Here is a 25,198-nt window from a genome sequence, read left to right on the forward strand (position 1 = left end):
GTGAAAAGTAAATCGGTCAAAAAAAAAAAAAAAACTTTTTTTTTTACGCTCTCTTGTTCGTCCCATGCCTCCGAATTAAGCACATTTGAGATCTAAATACATCCGTAATCTTTATTGTTTTGTAATCATCACTGATCTGATTAAAGCCCTCTTTAAGCTGCCAGGATAGAAACACGCTGTGATCCGAATGCTCACTGCAGCCCGGTATCCATAGATACAGAGCCACAGCTCTGCTTCTCAGCTCTCTGTTTACATGTCCATGACAAATTGTGACTCTCTGAAAAGCCTCCTTTAAAAATAATCACAAACTTCATCAAAGATTTGGAACATATTGCTGCATCTATCAAAACTACAAGAACACAAAACTATTTTCCTGCAAAAACATGCATGCAACTGCAGTTTGCGGTTATTTAAAGCCCTTTTTAAATGAACTACATGTCTTTAATAAACTACCAATTTGCAAAATTCAACACCTAAGTTAATTTTTTTTCCAACATGATGAATCACTGTGTCTTATTACAGGAGGTCAGGGGTCAAGAAGAGGGTGGCTAATCGCAACGAGACGTTTACACTCCAATTTTAACTGCTTTGAGTTTAACATACAGCTTTCAGATACACACACACTTTGCTAGACAAAGCACCCATTACACATCAACTCTCATTAACTGCCTTAATGGGCATGAATAAGAATACTTTCCCATTCCTGAGCATTTGAAAACTGCAAAAATGTGTGTGCGCATACACAGTCCCACAAAATGATGCTTCCATATTAATTTGTTAACATCTAGCAAATCAAAAGTGAGCATCTGAAAATTGCAGTGATTGAGCGGGACACATTTGACATTAATAGATGAGGAAGAGAGATTCATCGAGAACGTGTGCTCATTACGGGAGTAGATCTATAGGGCTTTTGGCTGCAGTGCAGCACTGGTGTGTCAGAGAGGGGGGGGGGGGGGTGATGGGCTGATGGGCTTCTGTCTCTAGCTCCCCCTGGTGTCCAGCAAAGACATCGCTCTGAGATCCGAGTGTGAAAGATGCATGAAGGGAGGAGATCAGCACTTTTAAGAGATGGAGGGGAAGGAAAACCTTCACATGAGCACTTTGAAAACAGTTTAGCAGACAGCCGGCACACTGTGGATTCAGTAATGGCCTTAGTGACTGGGGTATCCAAGGACAGACATGCATTTATTTGTACCTCGTCTTCAAGCCTCGGGGGCCTGATGCTGGACAGGTGGATGGTCTTATGCTCCCCAGAGTTCAGCTTCACCACAATGGCATCTGCGTTCATGACTTGCATCACCTGTACAGAAAATACAGTAAATGCAAAGTCAACCAATTATCAACGAATCCTGGCATTATTTACTTACAGGAGGTTTGACATTATGATTAGGTCATAAGACAATCAATTACAGTGACATTTTATACTACAGGTGTCCAAACTACACAAATGAAGCCTTATTTGAATATTTAATCATCCATAATATATGTTTTTGTCCATTTTGAAGCATGACAGACACAGTGAAGTGTTCTTTAAAAAAAAAAAAGACAATAACAAGACAATAAAAAAAATAAAAATAAAATAAATCTGCAGTACCATTCATCAAATATTTCTTGGAGAGGGTTCTAGCTGCCCAATGCTTACTCAGTTTGACTGCTAATATGGGAGAGGCCAGAGATACCAAACTGATATCAAAGAACTAAATTAAATTAATGCATTTAGCAGACGCTTTTATCCAAAGTGACTTACAGTGCATTCAGGCTATCAATTTTTCCCTTATCATGTATTCTCGGTGAATCGAACCCCGGGATATTGCAATGCTCTACCAATTGAGCTACAGTTACACTAGAACTAGAACTAGCACAAAGAACAAAGTTTAAAGCCAACAGACAACACCTACATTCTGAACCTGGTTGAACACTGGTGGTGGATGAGGAGATGTAAAGCGCTTTGAGAAAAGCTTTAGAAAAGCACTATATAAAATGTAAGGAATTATTATTATTATTATTATTATTATTAACATCATTATTATAACTCTCCGTAACAGCATGTGGCAGTAGTCTATATTCATCATTCATAAACAAAAACTCCCACAACTAGTGCCAATGGTACAAAGCACACTGCAAAAACTGTGTAAACAGACGCCCAACAACAGTCCGATATTTAGCTTGATGTGTCTGCCTTAAAAGTATATGTTTGAAAGTCAATACTGGAAAAAAAGCCTTTGGGATGGTTGCATTTTAAATTTAGCCCACATGCAACACCACCACGTCTATAGTGCTAAAAACAATTCGTTTTGTAACAGTTACCACATTCAACAAGTTGTGAGAATTTTTCGCACTCAAACTGCCAGCAGTGAGCAATGTTTTTTTTTTTAAGACTATGATGTTTTCAGCCTGTTTATTTATTGAACATTTGTCAGTCACTCCGATATTCATGAGTGATGTCGAAAGTGTGCAAATAGGTGTTAGAAAGAGAACGATGAGGTGGCGAGCAAGTCACCACTCCACTAGGAGGATGGGAGAGACTCACTTGTTGCCAGAGGAACGTTACTATACTCCACCACGAGCCTTCTGCAGTACAAAAGCAAACAGCTGCAAACAAAACACTTCTCCCACACTCTGTTCTCAAAAGAACAACCCTCCTCTCTCTGATTCTCTCATCCTACCACCATTACCTCACCATTTCACTCATATAAGACAATGAAAGCGAGCCGACGGGGAACACAAAGGAACCGAGAGAACGAGAGGATGGGAACGGTCCATCATTTTTATTTAGAAGAAAAGGAAACAGGAAGATGATTAAACTGAGCACTTACAAGTGTGCCAGAGCATGTGTTTAACCTGTTCACTGTCACTCACATTTCTGAACACAGACTTGAAAGTGAATGAGCCAAACCTACATTTTCATAATTCATGACTGAAAACATTTCGTAACATGATTTTGGTGTACATTTTTCAAGATAATGCAATGTTTGAATTTAAAATGGGTTTCAAAGGATGAATTTTGAGATTTTAATTGATATATAATTTCTGATGATTTCTAAAGTGCGATAGAGAAAAAGGCAACAAAGACGACTTTTTTTTTTTTTGACAAAGGTCAGAACTCCTGTTATTATGTAGGTTTTTGAGGTGCACTCTTGCCATAAATTAATCTATTACTTTTCCTACATAATTTTTAACAAAAAAGATTGGTAAAATATCTATTTAGGAGTCTTAGACCTTGCCAACGAATATATAGTTTGTCAAGATTAGATTACGATTTAATTGGAATATAGTGTACACGTTGGCGTCCCGTATACGGGACGGGTGACAGTTCACAGGTTTAACAACAGATCTGCTTGAAAAAAAAGACATTAAATAGTCTATATGGACATGCCCCTTTCAATATAGACAGAGACCCCTTAATTTTTTTTTTTACATTTTTAGGGCTGTTGTGGGTAGTTGCAAAAGCTCTGCAATTCAGTCTTGAGCATTTCTATGTATATACTAGGTAGTTTATAATAACAACAACAATAAAGATAATAATAATTATAATACAATAAGAAAAACAACAATAACAACAACAATTATTATTATTATTGAGTGATACTGATAAATAAATCACAATTTTCCCAAATTGCACAATCACCTAACTAACTAACAGACTGATGCACTAAATAAATAAATACATAATTATTTATATCAGGATTCCAATCCCATCCCATCCCAATCTCAAAGTCTCTGATAGCTTCAGTGTCTTCTTTTTTAATCCATGGGATTTTTCATTGTCTAATCACTCAAAGAGAAAAGGCAAACGACGTGAAGCATTGACATACAGGTTTTGTGACATCTGTTGTGTACATGGACAAACCGTCCAAGAAGACAAATGTCACAAAAGCTCTGACGTTTAGAATCACGTCTGAGTCGATCATATCCATATCATCTCATATGATCATTAATGCATGTTATTTAATAGAGGAGTCATTGATGTGGAAGATGACTTGCGTCTGTGCGGGTCTGGGAAATGGATCAGATATAATCAGACCTGAACAGACAGGGGAATGTCTCAAAAATACATGCATTATCTAGATCTGAGCAATTGAAGACAAAATTACAGTCTTCAGTGGGACGTGAACAGGAAAGAAGGATGATATGAGCACAATAACAACACAGACTGACAAATCGTCTGGCTTTGCACTGAATCTTCAGCCTGGACATGAAACAGATCGCTTTAAAAAACATTCAGCTGGATGCTCAGGAGCGAATGTCACCGTTTATGTGTGTGTTCCTAAATGCACTCAGTCCCAAATCAACCAGGTCATCTGAGCAAATCGGTGCTTTTATTTATCTTTGTGGTAGTAGAGGAGCAGAACTGGGAGCAGTAAGAAGAACATTTTGCTGTTATATTAGTAGTCACACATGCAAGGCACTTTGCAGCAAGCTGCCAACAGGGATCTACAGCCCAGATCCACGACTCACTCTGGTACTGCAGCCCATTGAACGTGACAGGGAGCTACTGCCACCTACAGAGCATGACTAGAATTACATCTAAAGGACAGCACAAAGCAAGAGAACATTCAAATATTTGGTACCATTTAAAAAATAATAATCTTATCAACTTTAGTGCAGTTTTATTTATTTTTTCTCTATACTTCCCCATATTGGTATATTTAACATTAACATAAAAACATTTAAAAAAAAATAGTGCCATGGTACTTAGAATGGTACTTCCAATACATGCCATAGTACTGAATGATTTTCATATTTACCTACCATTCAAAAGTTTGGGGTCACTAAGATTGTATGTTTTTGAAAGAAATGTCTCAAGTCAGAACATTTTTTAATGTTGCAATAATGTTATTACATTATAGGCAAACTCTTTTTGAACATGTGAAGGACAGGAAATGCAAACCAATTAAAACAGCTAGACCAGTATACCAGGAGAGAAACGGCTTACAAATACTTGCTATTCTGCTTTTGTCAGTAGCTTTCTCTCTCTATCTTTCACGCACACACACACACACTCACTTAAACACACTCGTGCACAATTTCAAAGTCTATCTTCTTTTTCTCCCGGCTCAGAGAGATCTGAGGCAAGCTAAAGCTCATATAAATGTTTTATTCTTCACTTCTGGTATTTTCTGACTCAGGCAAAAACACACTTTTGTGTCTGCGGATTTTCAAACTAATTCTGTAAGCAGATTGCAGGGCAACACCTTTACATAACCAAAGGCCAAGCATGAATAATTGAAAGGTCTTGAAGTTCACTGAAACAACCTTACTTTAAGGAGAATGAAGAAACTTTCTGCAAAAGCACAGTTGCTGACTTAAAAGAGAGCACACAGTGTCAACATATCAATTAAGACCAGGCGGCAGCGGTTTAAACAACGTTAACAAACCTTATTGATGTGGCAGTATCAGCACTGCCGCTGCAAAAAGTAACTTAACATGAATGTCAACATGAATCAGCATTTATACCACATTTACTTCAAGAATACTTAAAAAAAAAATCTTATCGACCTCAAACTTTTGAACATTAGCGTATTAAGGAAAAAAAGCAGGTAAATTTTGATTTCATGTTCAATCTTAGGTCTCTTTCAGACTGTTTTTTAACATGCGAGAAAAGCAAATAACCCTTAAAGTTATCATTGCCTTATTCTTTCCTCATGCATTCTAGACCAGGGACGTGAAAGCAGATATTCAGTTGTAATTTAGGGGGAGCGCTGAAGGCTGCAGCTGAACTGAACCACTGAGACTTTAACAGAGTATGCAAAATGAAATGAAACACCCGAGACCTGAAAGGCCTGCCTCGCTGACAGACACAATAGAGAACAAGGCATCAGGGAGACGAGGACGTAAACCGCAGTCAGCACTTTAAGAGACTGCGGTGCTCCAATATTCTTCAGAAGGCCCTGTGATAAAGGGGTCTGAAGAGGAGACGGTCGTTTGTTATCATGCCTGGACTCAGCTTGTGAAATGTCACGCTTTGTCATGCTTGTATGGAAGCGTTGACCTAAACTCTGTCGACTTCTCCTTATGTTATTTTTAGACGTTCTAAGTGAAGCAAGCCTACGTCTAGAGATCAAGGGTTTGGCCGTAGGGCTTGAGGGCTGAGTTTAGATCAACAACTTTAGGTGACCTTCAGTGAGAAACATTCAAGCACTTTTGAAGAGTTCAGAACTGCAACACCAGCTATTCAAGAAATTAGTGGTTTGACGGTACAGATTTCTGACGGCTCGTTTTGTGAGTCAACGGCAAGAATAGGTCAAGTAAATAAAAAGTTACAACGGACACTGTCAACGTACAACAGCTGCCGTTGGGTTGCTACCTTTTCAAAAGGTACACTTTTGTACCTATTATGTTTTAATATGTACACTTTAAGACTAATATCCAGCTTTACGGTACCAAAATGGACCCTTTAGGTACAAATATGTACCTTTTGAAAAGGTACCTGCCCAGTGACAGCTGCTGTACCATTATTTTTGAGGGTGTACCAAATCCTCAAAGGTTTCCTCTTGGTGTTCATGTTGGTTTCATATGATTTAGAAACACATTAATCCTTTTAATTTCATAACTCAAAAATGTCATGCGGTGGAGCCATTAAACAAAATGTTTTTTTTTTCTTCTTTTAAAAATTAAATAATATATGTGAATGTACACATCTTAAAATTATTACCCCCCAAAAGTTTAATCAAGAGGGTCCACAGGGGTTCTCTCTATGATACAATTTCCTGTTTTGAGAATTTTTGTTTGCTGATTGCTCCTCATTATTTTGATTTATTTTACTTTTGGTTATTTATACTAGTTTAATGTTGTAATTAAACAAAGTAGCAACAGATAATTTCTTCCATATTATGACATAGATTTCTATGTAACAGATTATGCAAAAAAGGGCTTTTAAAGAGACTTTCGGCATTTATTTTGGCTTTCATTATTTTGATTTAATTTATTTTAGAAAAGAGGAATAAATCTGAACAAATAAGCTGGATAAATAAGCATCGTGTCATTGACCCTTGTATCACTATAAAGCCTGGACGGATTGAAACCGAATATGTGAGTGAACAAAAACTCACCTTTGCAACAAACTGTCTGTCCTTCTGGTCCAGATTGGCTGTGGGAGCTACATAGTCCTTCCATATTCTCACTTTATGCTCTTTCGCTGATCTGCAGGGTTTGGGAGAGAGAGATAAGACATTTCACCAAATTGAAGCACAGCATAAAGGACAGCCACATATTGATTTCATTGGATTAAAGACACAACCTTGTGTGCTCCTATCATATTTCAGTATGATTGTGTCTAATGCTTCAGTAATCCAGCAGGTGGGCATCAGGGCAGGTGTTCTTGAATGTTCTTGTGTGATAAGTTGCCACATTTGCTAAACTATTGTGCTGAAACATGAAATAAGAGCAACCTGCGAAATTCTTAAGCATTTATCAAGCTGCTCAGTCTGATCCAACAGCCCAAATGTCAGGCTTATTTGACATTAATAGTGAACTAGGGCTGACAACTGTCCGACTGACAAGCACTGACCGTTCTGCCGCTCTGAGTTTCTCAGCACCCTGGGTGTAAACAGCCATGGACCAGTCCACACAACGTGCAAAGCCCTCCTTCAACAGCAACTCTGTGATGTTCCCATTCTGTAATGACCACACAAACAAACACATCAGGATATCATGTTAGCTAAGAAATTCATAAGAAACTGAGAAAAGGGAAAGAGAAGGGGAGGAAACCTGACAATGTGAAGCTTTGCTGGCTTTATCAACAGAAAGAGACACTAAGGTAAATGTGTATAATATTGTTCATGAGCAAAACATCCTCACACATTGTGTGACACGGATTATGTCTGACGCTGATTCGCAAGAACTATGACACAAGGAGGCTTTAAACCTGCGGTTTCGCTGTGAATGAATTCTTGCCATTGAAGGGCCTTTACAACAAACATGTGCATAAAATATTAAAGTCTGGACCTGTAGATCCTCCCACATTGCCACAGCATTTATTAGTGATTACAGCCTTGGTTTTTAATGAATTATACACACTGGGGATGCCAAAAGTGCCAGTGTTTCAGTCTTTCAGCTTTTTGAAAGTTTATTTGAATGCTTTGTATTGGCTTGGTATTTACTTTAAATAAAACTTTTGATCTTTGATAAATTTTTACTTTGTCCTACAGTTTCTTCCTAACCATTTACTTTTTTTTACTCGAAAAACTGTTTGAGGTAACAATGTTCACTTAAAAATGTGCATTATTGCTGTTGTGGTAACAAACATGGTATGCTTCCTTTTCCTTAGGTATTTAGTCTCTGTCATTGTGGCATGCATGTTAAAAACGCTGTATGCTTGCTGAAAACTTTATAATGATAGTGACGATCTGGTATTGTTCGAAAAATATTAAGCAATAGACAAACTGCAGGCTATCATACTCGATGCGACTGAAACAAAATTAAAAGCAAACAAAACCCCCTCTCTCATTATTACTTACTATTATTACTCCAGGTTTTCCAACTGAAAGTTGCAAGATTTTGGATCAAGACTATATTGCTCTTCTAGCCTAAATCTGAACTAAGAGGAATTCACAGGGTTTACACTCTTGTTCAACTGCAGTTATTAGAGATCAAACAGAAAGCTGGTCTGGGATGATGTGGCTTCATACCGGGTGCAAGATGGTCCCCAGAATGACCTGGTTGGGACAAGACTCCAAAATGATCTGCACATCTCTCTGAAGAAGTCTGGACTCCGTGAAGAACTTCGCCTCTGCTGAAAAAGGCTCGGGGGTCTCGCTGCCATCTGCCTCCCGTTTAAGTGTAGGGCACTGGAGATGCAGATTTTTCATAAACATTACAGGAAATATACATTGTCTGAAATCTACTGGGAAATAATAAGAAACAAACCCCAGAAAACAAATCACAATCATCCTTTACAAAGAATGTAAACCCTTTCCTGAAAATTCACCGAGTGAAAACTCTAGTTCTACTACCAACACACTTAATTTAGCACAGTTATGGAGTTCATTTTTTTCATGATTAGTAAGATTAAGCAGTAAGATGTCCACTGAATTTATGGAACAGGTCTGGTCTAAGAAAACCTAGAGGGAATCTCTCAAGGCTACCTATCAAGAGATACATAGAAATGAACTAATGAGAAACTGAGAAATATTGGTCTCAAGGGTTCTGCTGAAAGAAATTGGGTTTCTTTTAATCATAGCATTACACAGAGAAGGACTGAAACTCACCTTGACTCCAGACAGCATGACTGTCACCAGATAGTAGTCGGGCAGAAGCAGCGCCCGTACTATGCAGCCATCACGCACATGTTCAATAATGGCTGTGTGGGTATATGAGAAACAGCCTCTGTTTCACACAATTAAAATTACAGTACCATTCAAAAGGAGTCAGTAAGACTTTAAAAAGAGACTTAAAAAAAAAAGTATATTTTGCTCAGCAGAGCTACATTTATTTTATCAAAAATACAGTAAAAACAGTAATAAAATATAAAGTAACATTTCTATTTATAAAGGTCCCGTTCTTCGTGATCCCATGTTTTAAACTTTAGTTCGTGTGTAATGTTGTTGTTAGAGTATAAATAATATCTATCAAATTCTAAAGCTCAAAGTTCAATGCGAAGCGAGATATTTTATTTAACAGAATTCGCCTACAACGAATGACCCGTTTGGACTACATCCCTCTAGTTCCTGCAGAAATGACGTCACTAAGACAGTTTTTTGACTAACCTCTGCCCACAGGAATACACAAAAAGGGGGGCGTGGTCTTGTTGCGCTCCGACGGAGAAGAGAAAGAGCTGAGTTGTGTTTGTCGCCATGTCGTCGAGACGCAGTTATTTTCATCTCGGAGTCCAATCACCTTTGTTTGGGCTTCCCAGGGACGCTGTACTTGGAGATTAATGTTTAACTCTGTTCCCGAAAATTATAATCCACATGTAAAACTATGTGCAGCATATTTAGCTGAGGACAGCTTCCTCAATCTCAATCAGTTTAATGCCAGATTCGCACAAAGATTATTCTTGAAAGATGGAGCAGTTCCCTCTTTGTCTGGAGAAGGCGTTGTTTATGGACCACAACCGGTAAGTGTATTTTATTATTTAAGTTGGTGTGTTTAACAGTTTCTGTAACTTATTACACAAAGGGCAACGCTGTTTAGCTTTGTTAACTAGATGTTAGGGCTGTGCAAAAAAATCAAATGCGATTTTCATACGCATCTCGTCAGTAAAAACGCTCCTGTGATTATAAGTACATCTCCAGCACGTGCGTTCTTTTACGGTCTATGGTTCAGATCAGGATTGTCAGGTTTTCAAAACAAATCCTGCCCACTTGCTTCTCAAAACTAGCCCAATCGCGTTACCAGGAGGTCAGCCTGCTCTAAGCTGGTGTCGAATCACAACACAGGAACTGCTGGCCCAATCAGAACTCATTAAGTATTACTGAAGGAGGGACTTCATAGAACAAGGAAGACATCAGCCCGTTTTTATGACAGTGAAAACAGCAGTATACAGATAGGTGAATTGTGTGAAAAATACTGTTTTTTTACACGCGAAACATGAACAAGTTATATTGCACACTGTAAACACAATCAAAGCTTCAAAAAAGCGCGAAAAATGGGACCTTTAATACATTTTCAAATGTATTTTTCTATGATGGAAAAGCTGGATTTTCAGCATCAGTGATCAGTGTCATATGATCCTTCATACGACATACCAATCATACAATCAGAAATCATACCTATATGCTGATTTGGTGCTCAAAAAAGCATTTTATTTTCAATTTTAGAGAAATCTCTGAAGTCCAAAAGAACTCCATTTATTCAAATTAGAAATCTTTTCACATCATAAAAGGTCTTTACTCTCACTTTTGATCAGTTTAATGCCTCCAAATCTCACTGACCCCAAACTTTTGAATGGTAGTGTACAAAATTTAACATCATAGTTTATGGTTTAAGAAAAAATTACAACAATACTGGTGAAGGAATGATGTTTACAGCATGATGAACTCTCTCTGCAATTATTCTAATATTTTAAACTAAGACAATTCAGTATGTTGGTGTGATTCTAACTTTGTTTTTCCGATTCAAATTGTCAGCCCACTTCACAGAAAGTTCACGTGGTGTCATAGCATGTGGGTAGCTGCCAGTATGTAAACAGGCCTCTCCAGCTCTGCATGGTACTCACTTTTGAACAGAACAACAAATTGGCATGTTTAAAAATCACTCGGCATTACTGCACAGCAAGAGACGTGAAATGATTCGCTAAGAAGGTGAATCACAGGCACACTGGTAAGGGTCATGTGGCCAAGTGTGTTTAAATTTAATATTACGAGCAATGTCGCAACTTTGACTTCTGATTAGCATCTAATAAGCTTGTTAGCGAAGAGGGGAAACGGGGCAGATTTCTATAGCATTTAATGACTCAGTTGTACATTTGCAGTGAGCTGGCTAGCCCTCTGATAGAGGTTAACTCTCATCAGGGTTAGTACTCATTTTAAATGGAGGAAATGAGCTGTGTGCAGAGCTGTGAAGAGAGAGAGAAAAAAGTGCTTCTGGAAGAAAAGTGAGACACTGCACCAGAGAGAACAGTGTTTTATTGTGCATAATTTCAGCTTTTGTCTGAAGAAAATGCATGCAGTAATTTTAGAGTGTTCTGGGTAAAAAGAAAACAAGTCTTTATGGTATTGTGGTCCCTAAATATGGAACCAGTACTTCCGGTGTGACTTAAATATATATTCTTGATATTTTCAAATATTACATCAAGTTGATCATTTAAGTTTAATATCTGCAATTATCAAATTCACAATATCTGTTTAGTTGTAATAAAACTAATGATTGTCCTTTTTTTGTAGATTATTTGTTTAGAATACATAAATGAAATTTTAACCACTGATGACAGCCAGACAGACGGACAGTCAGATAAACAGACAGATAGATTCAGAGAGACTCTAATTTAGTCAACGTACTGCTTTCCTTCACTCATTCAAATCAGCTGGGGTTTTTTATTAGTAAATCTGCATACATGAATATGAAATTTGGACGTGATCTTGAACACTAGTGATGTTTGCCCCAGCATTGGTACTGGCCCTCAAGAGTACAACATGTGATCTACAAACAAAGTTCGTCACACATCTTACCGTTGACTGGTTTCTGGTGGAGGGAGTCCACAAAGTTGCGGGGGTTCTCGATGGTGTACTTCAAATCTCGAATGGTGTGTGCACCTCCACCCTCAGACCACAAACCCTTTTTAGCAGCCTTGGCTTGGTCCTCCAAATCACACAGTCTGGCCTGCTCAGGGCTGAAACATCCAGAGACTCCAGTAAATATCAAGTTACAAACCACAGAGTTTACCACAAGAGTTCTGAGAGCTAAAACTAAGAAGACAAGATCTTTTCTAGTCTGCCTTTCTTTCCTCTCTGGACTTCAATGCACTGAGCAGCAGATGTTGAGGTCTCTCAAGTACAGCAGCCCCTTTTTCTGAGGCCTTGATGAGCTCTTCAAATGAGTTTGTTCATTATCAATAGCCAACACATGTTTCAATTAATTCCTCTGTTGTTCTAAAAGCCATCATTATCTTTAAGGGGAATTAAAAAGTCTGACCATGGTAGACACTCGTCAGATTATTATTATTTTTTTAATGAGGCTATCAGTTTAAGTAGCACTGGGCTTAATAATGAACAGACTTAAAGAGGCGAGACAGCCAGACAGAATGAACCAGAGAGAGATGAATCAGAATCTATGATGAAAACTTTTGTTTTTTAAGTGGGGGAAAAAAAATGAGGGTGGTGAAAGTCCATTAATTAAGGACACAGTTTGACCAGCAAGCCTGTCAATTATGTATCAGCCCTTCCTTTAATGTCTTGGCTTGGACAACAAAATTATAGGATTAAATTATGAATTACGGGAGTTTTGATGGTTCGATGGAAGAGATTGAATATTAACATGCATACAATCATAATTTAATTTCCCCACTGAAACTAGATGAAAACAAGACTCAGTGTTTTTTAGATCAGATCTACACTGAACGAGCACGCATTCTGAATTTCTAATTGGAGTATCTCAATATTGAGATTATTTAAATGCATTTGAGCTTTGCTGAAAAACTACAAACATGAAACGTGAACACTGGACACTCAATGCCATTATTCTGCAATATTCACACATTGGAAAGAACTTGGATCTTTAGCTAAAAACAAACCTTTTCACAAATCCAGACTTTTGACATCACTTAAAGTCTGGTCAGCAATGCATTCTGGACACAAACTGATAGGAACAGTGTTGTTTTAATATTATTTACATAGTATTATAGTAGGGAATTTTGACCGATTAATACAATCAGTTAAACGGTTTAAAAAGTCATTTATTTATTTTCAGTAATTTATCTAAATATTTAAAAAGGTTTACTGCATTGTTAAAATAGGCTATGCATATAATTATAATTTTTTTTGTTTTTTTCAGAGAGAAAAAAATAAAAAGCATACGTCGCATAGCCTACTAATAAGTTGCATTTTATTATTTCATTCAGAAATAGGCCTAACGTTGACGCAAAATGCTATTTCAGTTCCCCTCACTCCACAACAAATTCTTTTAATTAACAATATCCTGTTTAAAAAATAGCCTATAAAAAGTTATAGCAACATAAACGACAAGCCAAAACAAATTAATTTAGGCTAAAGAAAACTGAAACCAACGTTGGGTCTCCCATTCGACACAAAATCAAATGTTTCCGTATTCGCGATGTATTTGAATGCCAAATTATTATACAAACTATATAAATATTATTGAAAATTGAATTGAAAGTGACATTCAGCCAAGTATGGTGACCCATACTCAGAATTTGTGCTCTGCATTTAACCCATCCGAAATGCACACACACAGAGCAGTGAACACACACACACACTGTGAACACACACCCGGAGCAGTGGGCAGCCATTTATGCTGCGGCGCCCGGGGAGCAGTTGGGGGTTCAATGCCTTGCTCAAGGGCACCTAAGTCGTGGTATTGAAGGTGGAGAGAGAACTGTACATGCACTCCCCCCACCCACAATTCTTGCCGGCCTGGGACTCGAACTCACAACCTTTCGATTGGGAGTCCAACTCTCTAACCGTTAGGCCACGGCTTCCCCATTCCCCTATTATAGTATTTATTAATATTTTGAGTTGGTTTCTTATTGATATATTTTTAGGTTTAATTGTAATCAAGTATCAGTAATTTGTTTTGTCATTTTTTTTATTTATAATTTAGCTTTAATTTATTTTTGTTTCAGTTAGTAGTTTTAATACTTCAACGTATTTCAATTAGTTGCCAGGGCAATGTTTGTAATAACTATTTGCATCTAACATTTATATTTTAGCTTTATTTCAATTAAAGCAAAATTATGTTTTCAACAGTTTTAGTTAACAATAACAACACTGGATAGAAAGAGACCTTTGGGTGCCCAACCACAATTTTCTTTGATTTCACGCTAAGTTTGAAATTAATAACATATAAATGTGTCAATCTCAGTGGGGGGCTGTACAGAAACCATCATAAACAGTGGAAACCGCATGCGAGTATCTAGTGCACTAGCTTCGTACTTGAAGAAATTCGAATTCCTTTCAAACTATATTTTGTTTTCAGCTGGACTGATAAAAACCTACACGCATCAATTGCCACAAATTGCATTACAGTTGTGAAATTTCATTGAACCATTGTGTAAATTTCCAGTTTTAAAAGCAATACTCATCAGATGGTCAGTAAACCAAATGTGGGTGGCTCATGGGAGACTAGGACACTGCCATGTCTAATGTACACAAACACAAAGCTCACAATATTCAAACCAGCCATCTGGGATCATTGTCCCACTTTTTCTGATATGCAAGACGACGAGACACAGGACAGATGTTAATACCCGACTCTTGTTTAAAAACTCACTCATGTAGTAACAGCCAAGGCTGGTAAAGAAAATGTCAAAGAAAAGTCACCTTCAGGCTATGACTTGACAAGCCCAAAGCTCCAGATCTCTAAGCATTCATAAATTTTAACTACAGGAAATAAGGGGTTGCCAAATCTCATCAGCCATCTGAAGTTGTCTTAGTCTAGTAAAGTTTTGTTTTCCTTCAACTTTTCAAAAGAGAGAACAATAGCGTGTCAGGGAGAGAGGAGTGGGCATCCATCCCTGCTCGGCTGTGCCTAAATGAGGGCTGGTGGGCAAAGTGCGGCCTAGGTTTAAACACGACTCCTTTGGAGATTATGATAGTCGATCCAGTGGGCTGTGATGGGCCACAGCAGGCCTGGCTAATGAGAAGGCTGTTCAGGGGCTGTGGAGAGAACAGTGGGTCTAACACCACCGTCTCCTGTGGGGAAAATCAGCCTAAAGCAAACCTATTCCACTGGCAATTGTTCAGGGTCATTTAACAGAGCGGCCCGCATTCGCATCATTAAGTCCCAAAAGCTTAGGACAATATTACATCGCTTCTAGCCAGAGGGAAAGGGCGGATAGACAGGATGTGTAATGAGCAGATATGTCCAGAAGAGGGACTGAGAGATCAAAACGTAGAAATATGTAAAGCAATAATGTCAGCTAAAGCCCTAGACTAGAGTGTCTAAACTTCATTAAAGGCAAACACTGCCCCCTGCAGGACAAATCATGTGTTTTAATATAACACCAATTGTGACAACACAAATGATCTCAGCCAATGGGAATACATAGCAAGCAATGTGGCTTTGACAATAGGTGCAAGAACCATACTGACACCAGTTGTTTGATGCATGAGGAATGAAAACACACAGAGTTCTTACTTGTTTCCTCTGATGCCTTCTCTACGAACTGTGGCGAGACCTTCGGTCACAAGGGACTCAGCGATACTTTCTCCTGAGGGGTCTTTGGAGAGATCAAAAGGGGTTACTATAACAATGCTAAAATAAACACACACATTTCAGATCAGCACTGTTGCAGTGAGATCCTTTTTTTATGAATATAAACAACGCTCACCTTTTCCCAGGTAGACCAGGCCGTATTCCCTGCCCTGAGGGGTTTTATTCTCCACGGTGAAGCAGACTTCTTTGCCAATTATCTTCTTGCGTAAAAACTCTCGTGCCTGGAAAGCCCAAGGCTGCAAAAAAAAGAAAATACAAATCACACCCACACAGCTATTTACAGCCATTCAGCATCGGAGAATGTGCTTTAGCAACTAAAAAGAGTCTCTATTCACTCTGGTGAGAATGAAAATGTTCAAACAAAAAATTCTGGAGTTAATGAGCTGTAGAATTCAAGGTTTAGAAATATAATGGATTTACTTAAGGAAAAAGGTCTCAAGACGTAGAGCAAAACTGTGATTTTAGACACAGCGTGAAGCGGAACGTATAGACTTATAAGGCTTATGGTCCAAAAACTTCTTTATTCAATTTCTTTATGCATTTGGCAGATGGGAGTTTCTCTATTATCCAAAGAGGCTAACACTGCAATCAAGGTATGCGTTTTACCAGTTCATGCATTACTGTAAATATACAACTCACATTACTGAATACACCGTAGACCAAACAGCAAAATTCAACGTTACTGATTATAGAAAATAATACTGAATTAAGCGTTAAACTTATTATTAATGTTTATAGTCATTTTATAGTGGGTTCCCAGAATATGCACTACAACACTGTTATTAAGTGAGCTTGTCCAAAGATTTTTTACGCAAATGTAAGGATGTCAATTAATATGTTTGGCAGAAGTACAAATATAAACACATACACTGGGCTGAGTTGGAATATATCTTCAAGTATGATGTGCACATACCTTTTTTGTTTTTCAAAGTTTGGGGTCTGTAAGACTCCTTAAAAATGTTTTTAGTCTCTTATGCTCACGAAAGCTACACTTATTTGATGAAAAACAGAGTAAAAAGTAATATTGCAACCCTCCATGCACACAATGCCAATATAATCACTATTGGCTTGTAATTTTTATTAGCCAGACTAGATCAGGTCTGATGAGTTGCTGTGATAATGAATATTAAATCGCAAGGACTGTGTTCGCTGACTTGCACAAATCAAATCTGGATGGTAATAGGTGTTTGCGCATTAGTTCCACCGAATACCAGAGGAACCGGCAGTGGCTTTTGCTTGAAGGATGAAAAACTCTGAATGAACTCAATCATTTGACAGGAAAATACAGCAAATACCACCATTTGCGTGTAAATTCTGCATGGTTTGCAAGTCTCTCTCACTCGCTCTTTCTCTTTGTCTGTCTGAGAGAAACCCAGATAGCTCTCACCCGAGCCACGGTGAGTAGGACGCTACACACTAGAGTTACGGTGCATCAAACACACTACACATCTATTGCTATCAATGAGAACGGTGTGCCGTTAAGACAAAAGAGTCAAACTCTCACGCACTCAGTGTGTTCCAGCATAAGTAAGTGAAAATATATCAGTGCTAAACTTATTTTTAGCCTCTAACTCAAACACTGGTGAGTGAAATCTAATAATTTATCCAATAGCAGACAACAGACATTTAGTCACTTAGCATGAAAACTGTTGCGTTTGCGACTGCTTTACTCACACTTAAGTAAAAGTTATTTATATTAACCTAAATAATACAAAAAAATATTGCCATAAAGAATAATACGTTTCTGTTGCTTTCCATGTTCAAGGACTTTTTATATTGTTTCTGGTTTAATGCTTTATGAACACATTGCACAAACAAGACCATGACCACTTCACATCAGTTTCCCAGGAAGGTGTGATTTTTATTTATATATATATATATATGTTGAACACAGTGGACAGAAATGTTGCTTTATTTGCAACTATAATAAATATATTATTATAATTTTTCTGCAATATTCAGATTTTTCACAAACACTCACAAAAAAAGAAATAAGTTAACATGATCAACAGAAAATTCACTGCGTAAACAAAAAAGACAGAAAGACTATGAATCAAAAAAAAAATCAAGGGGCCAGGCAGCCCTGAGCAGGGTTGATGTTGTGATAAATGAATGAGGGATTCACATGTGATAAATGCAGGGAAATAGTTAGGCTGACAGAGAAGATTTCAGAATTAGAGACACGCATCCAAACTTTAATTGAGGACAGTAAAAATGTTAGGGCTCTAGATACGGCTTTGGATGCGTCTAGATCAGGGATTCCTGTACATTGTTCGGTTCCGGAAACAGAGCCCCAGCAGCAGGGCAACTGGGTGACGGTGAGGCAGCGTAGTCGTGGGTCAAAACACCGCTCTTCTGCTCCGATCAAAACATTAAACAGGTTCTCCCCACTCAGTGATGCACCCACTGAGAAACCTGATGAAAGTGCTCTAGTTATTGGTGATTCTATTGTACGGAACGTGAATATAGAGACACCAGCCACCATAGTCAAATGTTTACCGGGAGCCAGAGCGCCTGACATCTTGGCAAATTTAAAAGTGCTGGCTAATGCTTAACGTAAATACAGTAAGATTGTTATTCATGCCGGCGCTAATGATGTTCGGCTTCGCCAGTCTGAGATCACTAAAAATAACATTAAAGAGGTGTGTGAACTTGCAAGCACGATGTCAGACACTGTAATATGCTCTGGTCCCCTCCCTGCTTACCGTGGTGATGAGATGCATAGCAGATTGTCATCACTCAATGGCTGGATGTCTAAGTGGTGCCCACAGAATAACATAGGTTTCATAGACAATTGGACGAGCTTTTGGGGCAGACCTGACCTGTTTAAAAGAGATGGTCTTCATCCCTCCTGGGGTGGCGCCACTCTTCTCTCTAGAAATATGGCAAATAGTCTTAGTGTTTATACTTGACTAACTGGGGCCCAGGTCAGGAAGCAGACAGACTGGCTAAACCGACCGTCTGCTAGCTGCCTCCCATCACAGAGGTCAGTTAATTCTCAGCACATAGAGACTTTTTCACCTAGATATCACACTATAGAGACTGTGTCTGTTCCCCGAACTAGAAAAAACAAAAAACGTCCAAACCAAGTTAAGATTAACAATTTAATTGAGGTTCAACAAATAAAAAACAGAAGCAATATGGATAAACAAATGATAAAGCTTGGCTTATTGAATATCAGATCCCTTTCTACGAAAACACTTTTTGTAAATAATATGATCACTGATCATAATATAGATGTACTCTGTTTGACAGAAACCTGGCTAAAACCTGATGATTACATTATTTTAAATGAGTCCACCCCCCAAGATTACTGTTATAAACATGAGCCACGTCTAAAAGGCAAAGGGGGAGTTGTTGCTTCAATTTATAACAACGTTTTCAGGATTTCTCAGAGGGCAGGCTACAAGTATAACTCGTTTGAAGTAATGGCACTTCATATAACACTATCCAGAGAAACAAATGTTAATGATAAATCCCCTGTTATGTTTGTACTGGCTACTGTATACAGGCCACCAGGGCACCATACAGACTTTATTAAAGAGTTTGGTGATTTTACATCTGAGTTAGTTCTGGCTGCAGATAAAGTTTTAATAGTTGGTGATTTTAATATCCATGTTGATAATGAAAACGATGCATTGGGATCAGCATTTATAGACATTCTGAACTCTATTGGGGTTAGACAACACGTTTCAGGACCTACTCATTGTCGAAATCATACTCTAGATTTAATACTGTCATATGGAATTGATGTTGATGGTGTTGAAATTATTCAGCCAAGTGATGATATCTCAGATCATTATTTAGTTCTTTGCAAAATTCATATAGCCAAAATTGTAAATTCTACTTCTTGTTACAAGTATGGAAGAACCATCACTTCTAACACAAAAGACTGCTTTTTAAGTTATCTTCCTGATGTATCCAAATTCCTTAGCATATCCAAAACCTCAGAACAACTTGATGATGTAACAGAAACTATGGACTCTCTCTTTTCTAGCACTTTAAATAAAGTTGCTCCTTTACACTTAAGGAAGGTTAAGGAAAACAGTTTGACACCATGGTATAATGAGCATACTCGCACCCTAAAGAGAGCAGCCCGAAAAATGGAGCGCAGCTGGAGGAAAACAAAACTAGAGGTATTTTGTATTGCTTGGCGGGAAAGTAACATATCCTACAGACAAGCATTAAAAACTGCTAGATCCGATTACTTTTCTTCTCTTTTAGAAGAAAACAAACATAACCCCAGGTATTTATTCAACACAGTGGCTAAATTAACGAAAAATAAAGCCTCAACAAGTGTTGACATTTCCCAACACCACAGCAGTAATGAGTTTATGAACTACTTTACTTCTAAAATCGATACTATTAGAGATAAAATTGCAACCATTCAGCCGTCAGCTACAGTATCACATCAGACAGTGCACTATAGACCCCCTGAGGAACAGTTCCACTCATTCTCTACCATAGGAGAGGAAGGATTGTATAAACTTGTTAAATCATCTAAACCAACAACATGTATGTTAGACCCTATACCATCTAAGCTCCTGAAAGAGGTGCTTCCAGAAGTCATAGATCCTCTTCTGACTATTATTAATTCCTCATTGTCATTAGGACATGTCCCCAAAACCTTCAAACTGGCTGTTATTAAGCCTCTCATCAAAAAACCACAACTTGACCCCAAAGAACTAGTTAATTATAGACCAATCTCGAATCTCCCTTTTCTGTCCAAGATACTAGAAAAGGTGGTATCCACACAATTATATTCCTTCTTAGAGAAAAATGGTATATGTGAGGATTTCCAGTCAGGATTTAGACCGTATCATAGTACTGAGACTGCTCTTCTTAGAGTTACAAATGATCTGCTCTTATCATCTGATCGTGGGTGTATCTCTCTATTAGTTTTATTGGATCTTAGTGCTGCGTTTGACACAATTGACCACAACATTCTTTTGCATAGACTTGAATACTTTGTTGGCATCAGTGGAAGTGCATTAGCATGGTTTAAATCGTACTTATATGACCGCCATCAGTTCATGGCAGTGAATGAAGATGTATCCTATCGATCACAAGTGCACTATGGAGTACCTCAAGGCTCAGTACTAGGGCCGCTACTCTTCACGCTTTATATGTTACCCTTGGGAGATATCATCAGGAAACATGGTGTTAGCTTTCACTGTTATGCTGATGATACTCAGCTCTATATTTCTTCGCAGCCCGGTGAAACACACCAATTTGAAAAACTAATGGATTGCATAGTCGATATAAAAAACTGGATGACGAGTAATTTCTTACTGCTAAATTCTGAAAAAACAGAGGTGTTAATTATAGGACCTAAAAACTCTGCTTGTAATAACCTAGAACACTGTCTAAGACTTGATGGTTGCTCTGTCAATTCTTCGTCATCAGTTAGGAACCTAGGTGTGCTACTTGATCGCAATCTTTCCTTAGAAAGCCACGTTTCTAGCATTTGTAAAACTGCATTTTTCCATCTCAAAAATATATCTAAATTACGGCCTATGCTCTCAATGTCAAATGCAGAAATGTTAATCCATGCATTTATGACCTCAAGGTTAGATTATTGTAATGCTTTATTGGGTGGTTGTTCTGCACGCTTAGTAAACAAACTACAGCTAGTCCAAAATGCAGCAGCAAGAGTTCTTACTAGAACCAGGAAGTATGACCATATTAGCCCGGTCCTGTCAACACTGCACTGGCTCCCTATCAAGCATCGCATAGATTTTAAAATATTGCTTATTACTTATAAAGCCCTGAATGGTTTAGCACCTCAGTATTTGAATGAGCTCCTTTTACATTATAATCCTCTACGTCCGCTACGTTCTCAAAACTCAGGCAATTTGATAATACCTAGAATATCAAAATCGACTGCAGGCGGCAGATCCTTTTCCTATTTGGCGCCCAAACTCTGGAATAACCTACCTAACATTGTTCGGGAGGCAGACACACTCTTGCAGTTTAAATCTAGATTAAAGACCCATCTCTTTAACCTGGCATACACTAACATACTAATATGCTTTTATTATCCAAATCCGTTAAAGGATTTTTAGGCTGCATTAATTAGGTAAACCGGAACCGGAAACACTTCCCATAACAACTTATGTACTTGCTACATCATTAGAAGAATGGCATCTACGCTAATATTTGTCTGTTTGTCTCTTGTTCCGAGGTCACCGTGGCCACCAGATCCAGTCTGTGTCCAGATCAGAGGGTCACTGCAGTCACCCGGATCCAGTACGTATCCAGACCAGATGCTGGATCAGCACCTAGAAAGGACCTCTACATCCCTGAAAGACAGCGGAGACCAGGACAACTAGAGCCCCAGATACAGATCCCCTGTAAAGACCTTGTCTCAGAGGAGCACCAGGACAAGACCACAGGAAACAGATGATTCTTCTGCACAATCTGACTTTGCTGCAGCCTGGAATTGAACTACTGGTTTCGTCTGGTCAGAGGAGAACTGCCCCCCCTACTGAGCCTGGTTTCTCCCAAGGTTTTTTTCTCCATTCTGTCACCAATGGAGTTTCGGTTCCTTGCCGCTGTCGCCTCTGGCTTGCTTAGTTGGGGACACTTCATCTACAGCGATATCGTTGAATTGATTGCAAATAAATGCACAGACACTATTTAACTGAACAGAGATGACATAACTGAATCCAATGATGAACTGCCTTTAACTATCATTTTTGCATTATTGACACTGTTTTCCTAATGAATGTTGTTCAGTTGCTTTGACGCAATGTATTTTGTTTAAAGCGCTATATAAATAAAGGTGACATTGACATTGACATGTTTACCTCATCTGGTGTGTCCTTGTTATCTGGTTGACCCTGAACTGCGCGACGTGCGAGAGCTCCGGCTCGGATGTTACTTAAGTTGATCTGCCGTTCTGGAGGGGGTCCTCCTCGTGGCTGACCCCTAACAATGACCGCACAACCAGACAAGACCTGCAAAGAAAAACAAATCAATGTGAGTCCTTATATAAGGTTTCATAAATAGTTTATCATTCCAGTCATGTCAATAATGTTGAGAGCTGTAACTGCACTGGCATTGGTGATGCATGACACAAACAATCAATCTGCAACTGAATGCCTGAGGTATCTGATCGAGGCCACAATTCCTTTAGGACCTGTTTGTTTGTGTTTGGCCAACAGTTGAACACCTATTACACCCACTAACCAAAGACACCATCACTGAAACAATCACTACGGTGTTAATCACAGGATGACACCTCAGCTTCAGCAGCTCTAAACAAAAACAACTTCAAATACTCGGAGGAGAGATTGCCGATTATGTGTGTATTCACATTAGCATTTGAATCAGTGATTGTTCTCTGAGATGTTTGAGGTATTTACAGCAATAATGCTTACTAGCCTCATCCTGTTTGCTTTTTGCCTTAAGAATCAGTTGTTGCAGATCTAAAAGTGGCTTATCCAATCAGATGTCATATTCGGTGTCCATTGTTTTAGTCTTAAGTCTAATTTTTGAACAAATGTCCGCTCTGTCCTGCTTGGAAATATCTGCGACATCAGATGAAGTTATTGTCCTGCTCGCATTTGATTCAAACAAAAAGGCATATAACACACACTAATTAACATCTGTGTTTTGATTGCATAACCGAGTGTTCATCTGGGCTTTATTTAAATGTATTAAATATCTAATAAAGCAAGAATGTGGGGGTCAAGCGGTGAAGGGTTCAGTTCATTATTTCCTTTAGAAAGGCGCTGAGAGCAGAGGGTCTGCTTAATTACTGACTGTATGGAAGAATACACAGTCTGGGGCGGAAATTATTCATGAATTTCCCAAATCCAACATGCTTTAATTTAACAAGGAGTTGAGCAAGACTGGAAAGCACTTCGTTCGTTTTAAAAAGGATAATTTCATGTTTAGGCAAAGTCAACGCTATACAAGACAGGTCATGACATTTCATTTACAATAACTTACCATGCCAACCACTTTAATCAAGTTTAAATTTATTAGGAGGATATATTATCCCATGGAACTGACTATATTAACGTAACGTAATCAACTGAATCAATAAACTATAATTATTATTATATCTATAAAATCAACATAAGAATTCAAAATCTGAAGGTATCTCCGTCAAACCAGTGAAAAGAGGTTTCTGTCATTATGTTTAACTGCTTTTTATTGTTTTGGCTAATAATAAGTTAGCATGGTTTTAACGTAGTATATATATAGGCTATATATATAGAGAAAGAGAGAGAGAAAAATTTAGCAACCCCATTAATATAGGTTATTCGAGATTATGACTACAACAGGTTGATGGAAGAGGGTGCTTAACAAACTATCAGAGTTTGTTATGAAAAATGTACCTCTTTACAAATATTGATTTGCAGCTGTAAAATATTTAGATTTAGCGACTGGTTTATAATAATGTTTGGCAACATTTACAACAGCAAATGAAAGATGTCAAAAGTTTAGTGAAACGTTGACTACAAATGTTGCATAACTGGCCATCTGGATCACAGCTGAGGAGCGCTCAACTTCTCTCAATCTCTGCTGCTCATGAAAACAACGGAGACAAGCCAGAAGTCAAAAGAACTAAACGAGAAGCAATAAGCTGCAATAATGCATGCCTGAAAAATAAAAAATAAAGAACTTTTGAACACTTCGCAATCACTTCTTCCCCCATGAGCACTAGAGAGTTGACCAGCACCCCCAGACCCACACTTGTGTCCCGTGTGCTCTCCTACCATCTTCACTATTCCCCTCTGCAGCTGTGGAGATGAGGCTGGGTTGGACTGAACTTGTGCCGCTGCTGCAGATGCCATGTCCGCTGGGCTAGAGGAGTATTCCGTTAGGGAGGGAAGAGAGAGAGGTACAGGAGCCGGGAGAGTCCTACGAGACGCCTCTACTGTGAGCCGAGGAGGAGAAGAGAGACCGGAAGCACAGCGTGAGGAGGTACACGTCGGAATGTTGCACTTCCTCGGTCGCCGCGTCACACTGGTTGTGACGTCAGAGTGCGAGAGCGATGACATCCGGTGAGAGGGGAGGTGCGACACGTCAGCACAGATTTGAAAAAAGTGTGCACTTATTCACAACACTCCCACTTAAAATGTTTAAGAATTTTAATGCATTTAAATTATTATTATTATTTTTTTCTGACTTGACTATTGCTTCATTCATACTTATTTTCTTTATATTGCCTAGTGGCGCAGACGTTGAAAAAGCATTATGCACACTAAAGATAGAGGACTAGATATATAACTGGAGTTTTAAATATGAAGGCCCAAACCTGCAGAAGTGAAATAAAATTAAATTGAAAAATAAATAAATAAGTGTAATTGTAATTAAATTTATCCCTGATTTTTTTGTGTTCATTTCCCCCCTT

The 25,198-nt window shown here is 38.4% G+C and overlaps 1 protein-coding gene across 1 annotated transcript in view; it reads right to left on the reverse strand.

Annotated features, from left to right (window-relative positions):
- LOC132098986 (staphylococcal nuclease domain-containing protein 1-like) overlaps positions 1 to 24,787 on the reverse strand; it is a 180,994-nt gene extending 156,207 nt beyond the window's left edge. The window contains exons 1-10 of the mRNA XM_059505323.1: positions 24,561 to 24,787; positions 22,641 to 22,790; positions 15,947 to 16,067; positions 15,754 to 15,835; positions 12,111 to 12,271; positions 9,210 to 9,301; positions 8,631 to 8,789; positions 7,511 to 7,617; positions 7,053 to 7,143; positions 1,196 to 1,300 (exon numbers count right to left, since the gene is read on the reverse strand). Coding sequence (XP_059361306.1) covers positions 1,196 to 1,300; positions 7,053 to 7,143; positions 7,511 to 7,617; positions 8,631 to 8,789; positions 9,210 to 9,301; positions 12,111 to 12,271; positions 15,754 to 15,835; positions 15,947 to 16,067; positions 22,641 to 22,790; positions 24,561 to 24,638 — 1,146 coding nt within the window. The 5' untranslated portion in view covers positions 24,639 to 24,787. The remainder of the gene's footprint in view (positions 1 to 1,195; positions 1,301 to 7,052; positions 7,144 to 7,510; positions 7,618 to 8,630; positions 8,790 to 9,209; positions 9,302 to 12,110; positions 12,272 to 15,753; positions 15,836 to 15,946; positions 16,068 to 22,640; positions 22,791 to 24,560) is intronic.
- Between the last annotated feature and the right edge of the window lie 411 nt (positions 24,788 to 25,198).

This window comes from Carassius carassius, chromosome 22 (assembly GCF_963082965.1).
Source record: "Carassius carassius chromosome 22, fCarCar2.1, whole genome shotgun sequence".
In the NCBI taxonomy this organism is placed as follows: Eukaryota; Metazoa; Chordata; class Actinopteri; order Cypriniformes; family Cyprinidae; genus Carassius; species Carassius carassius.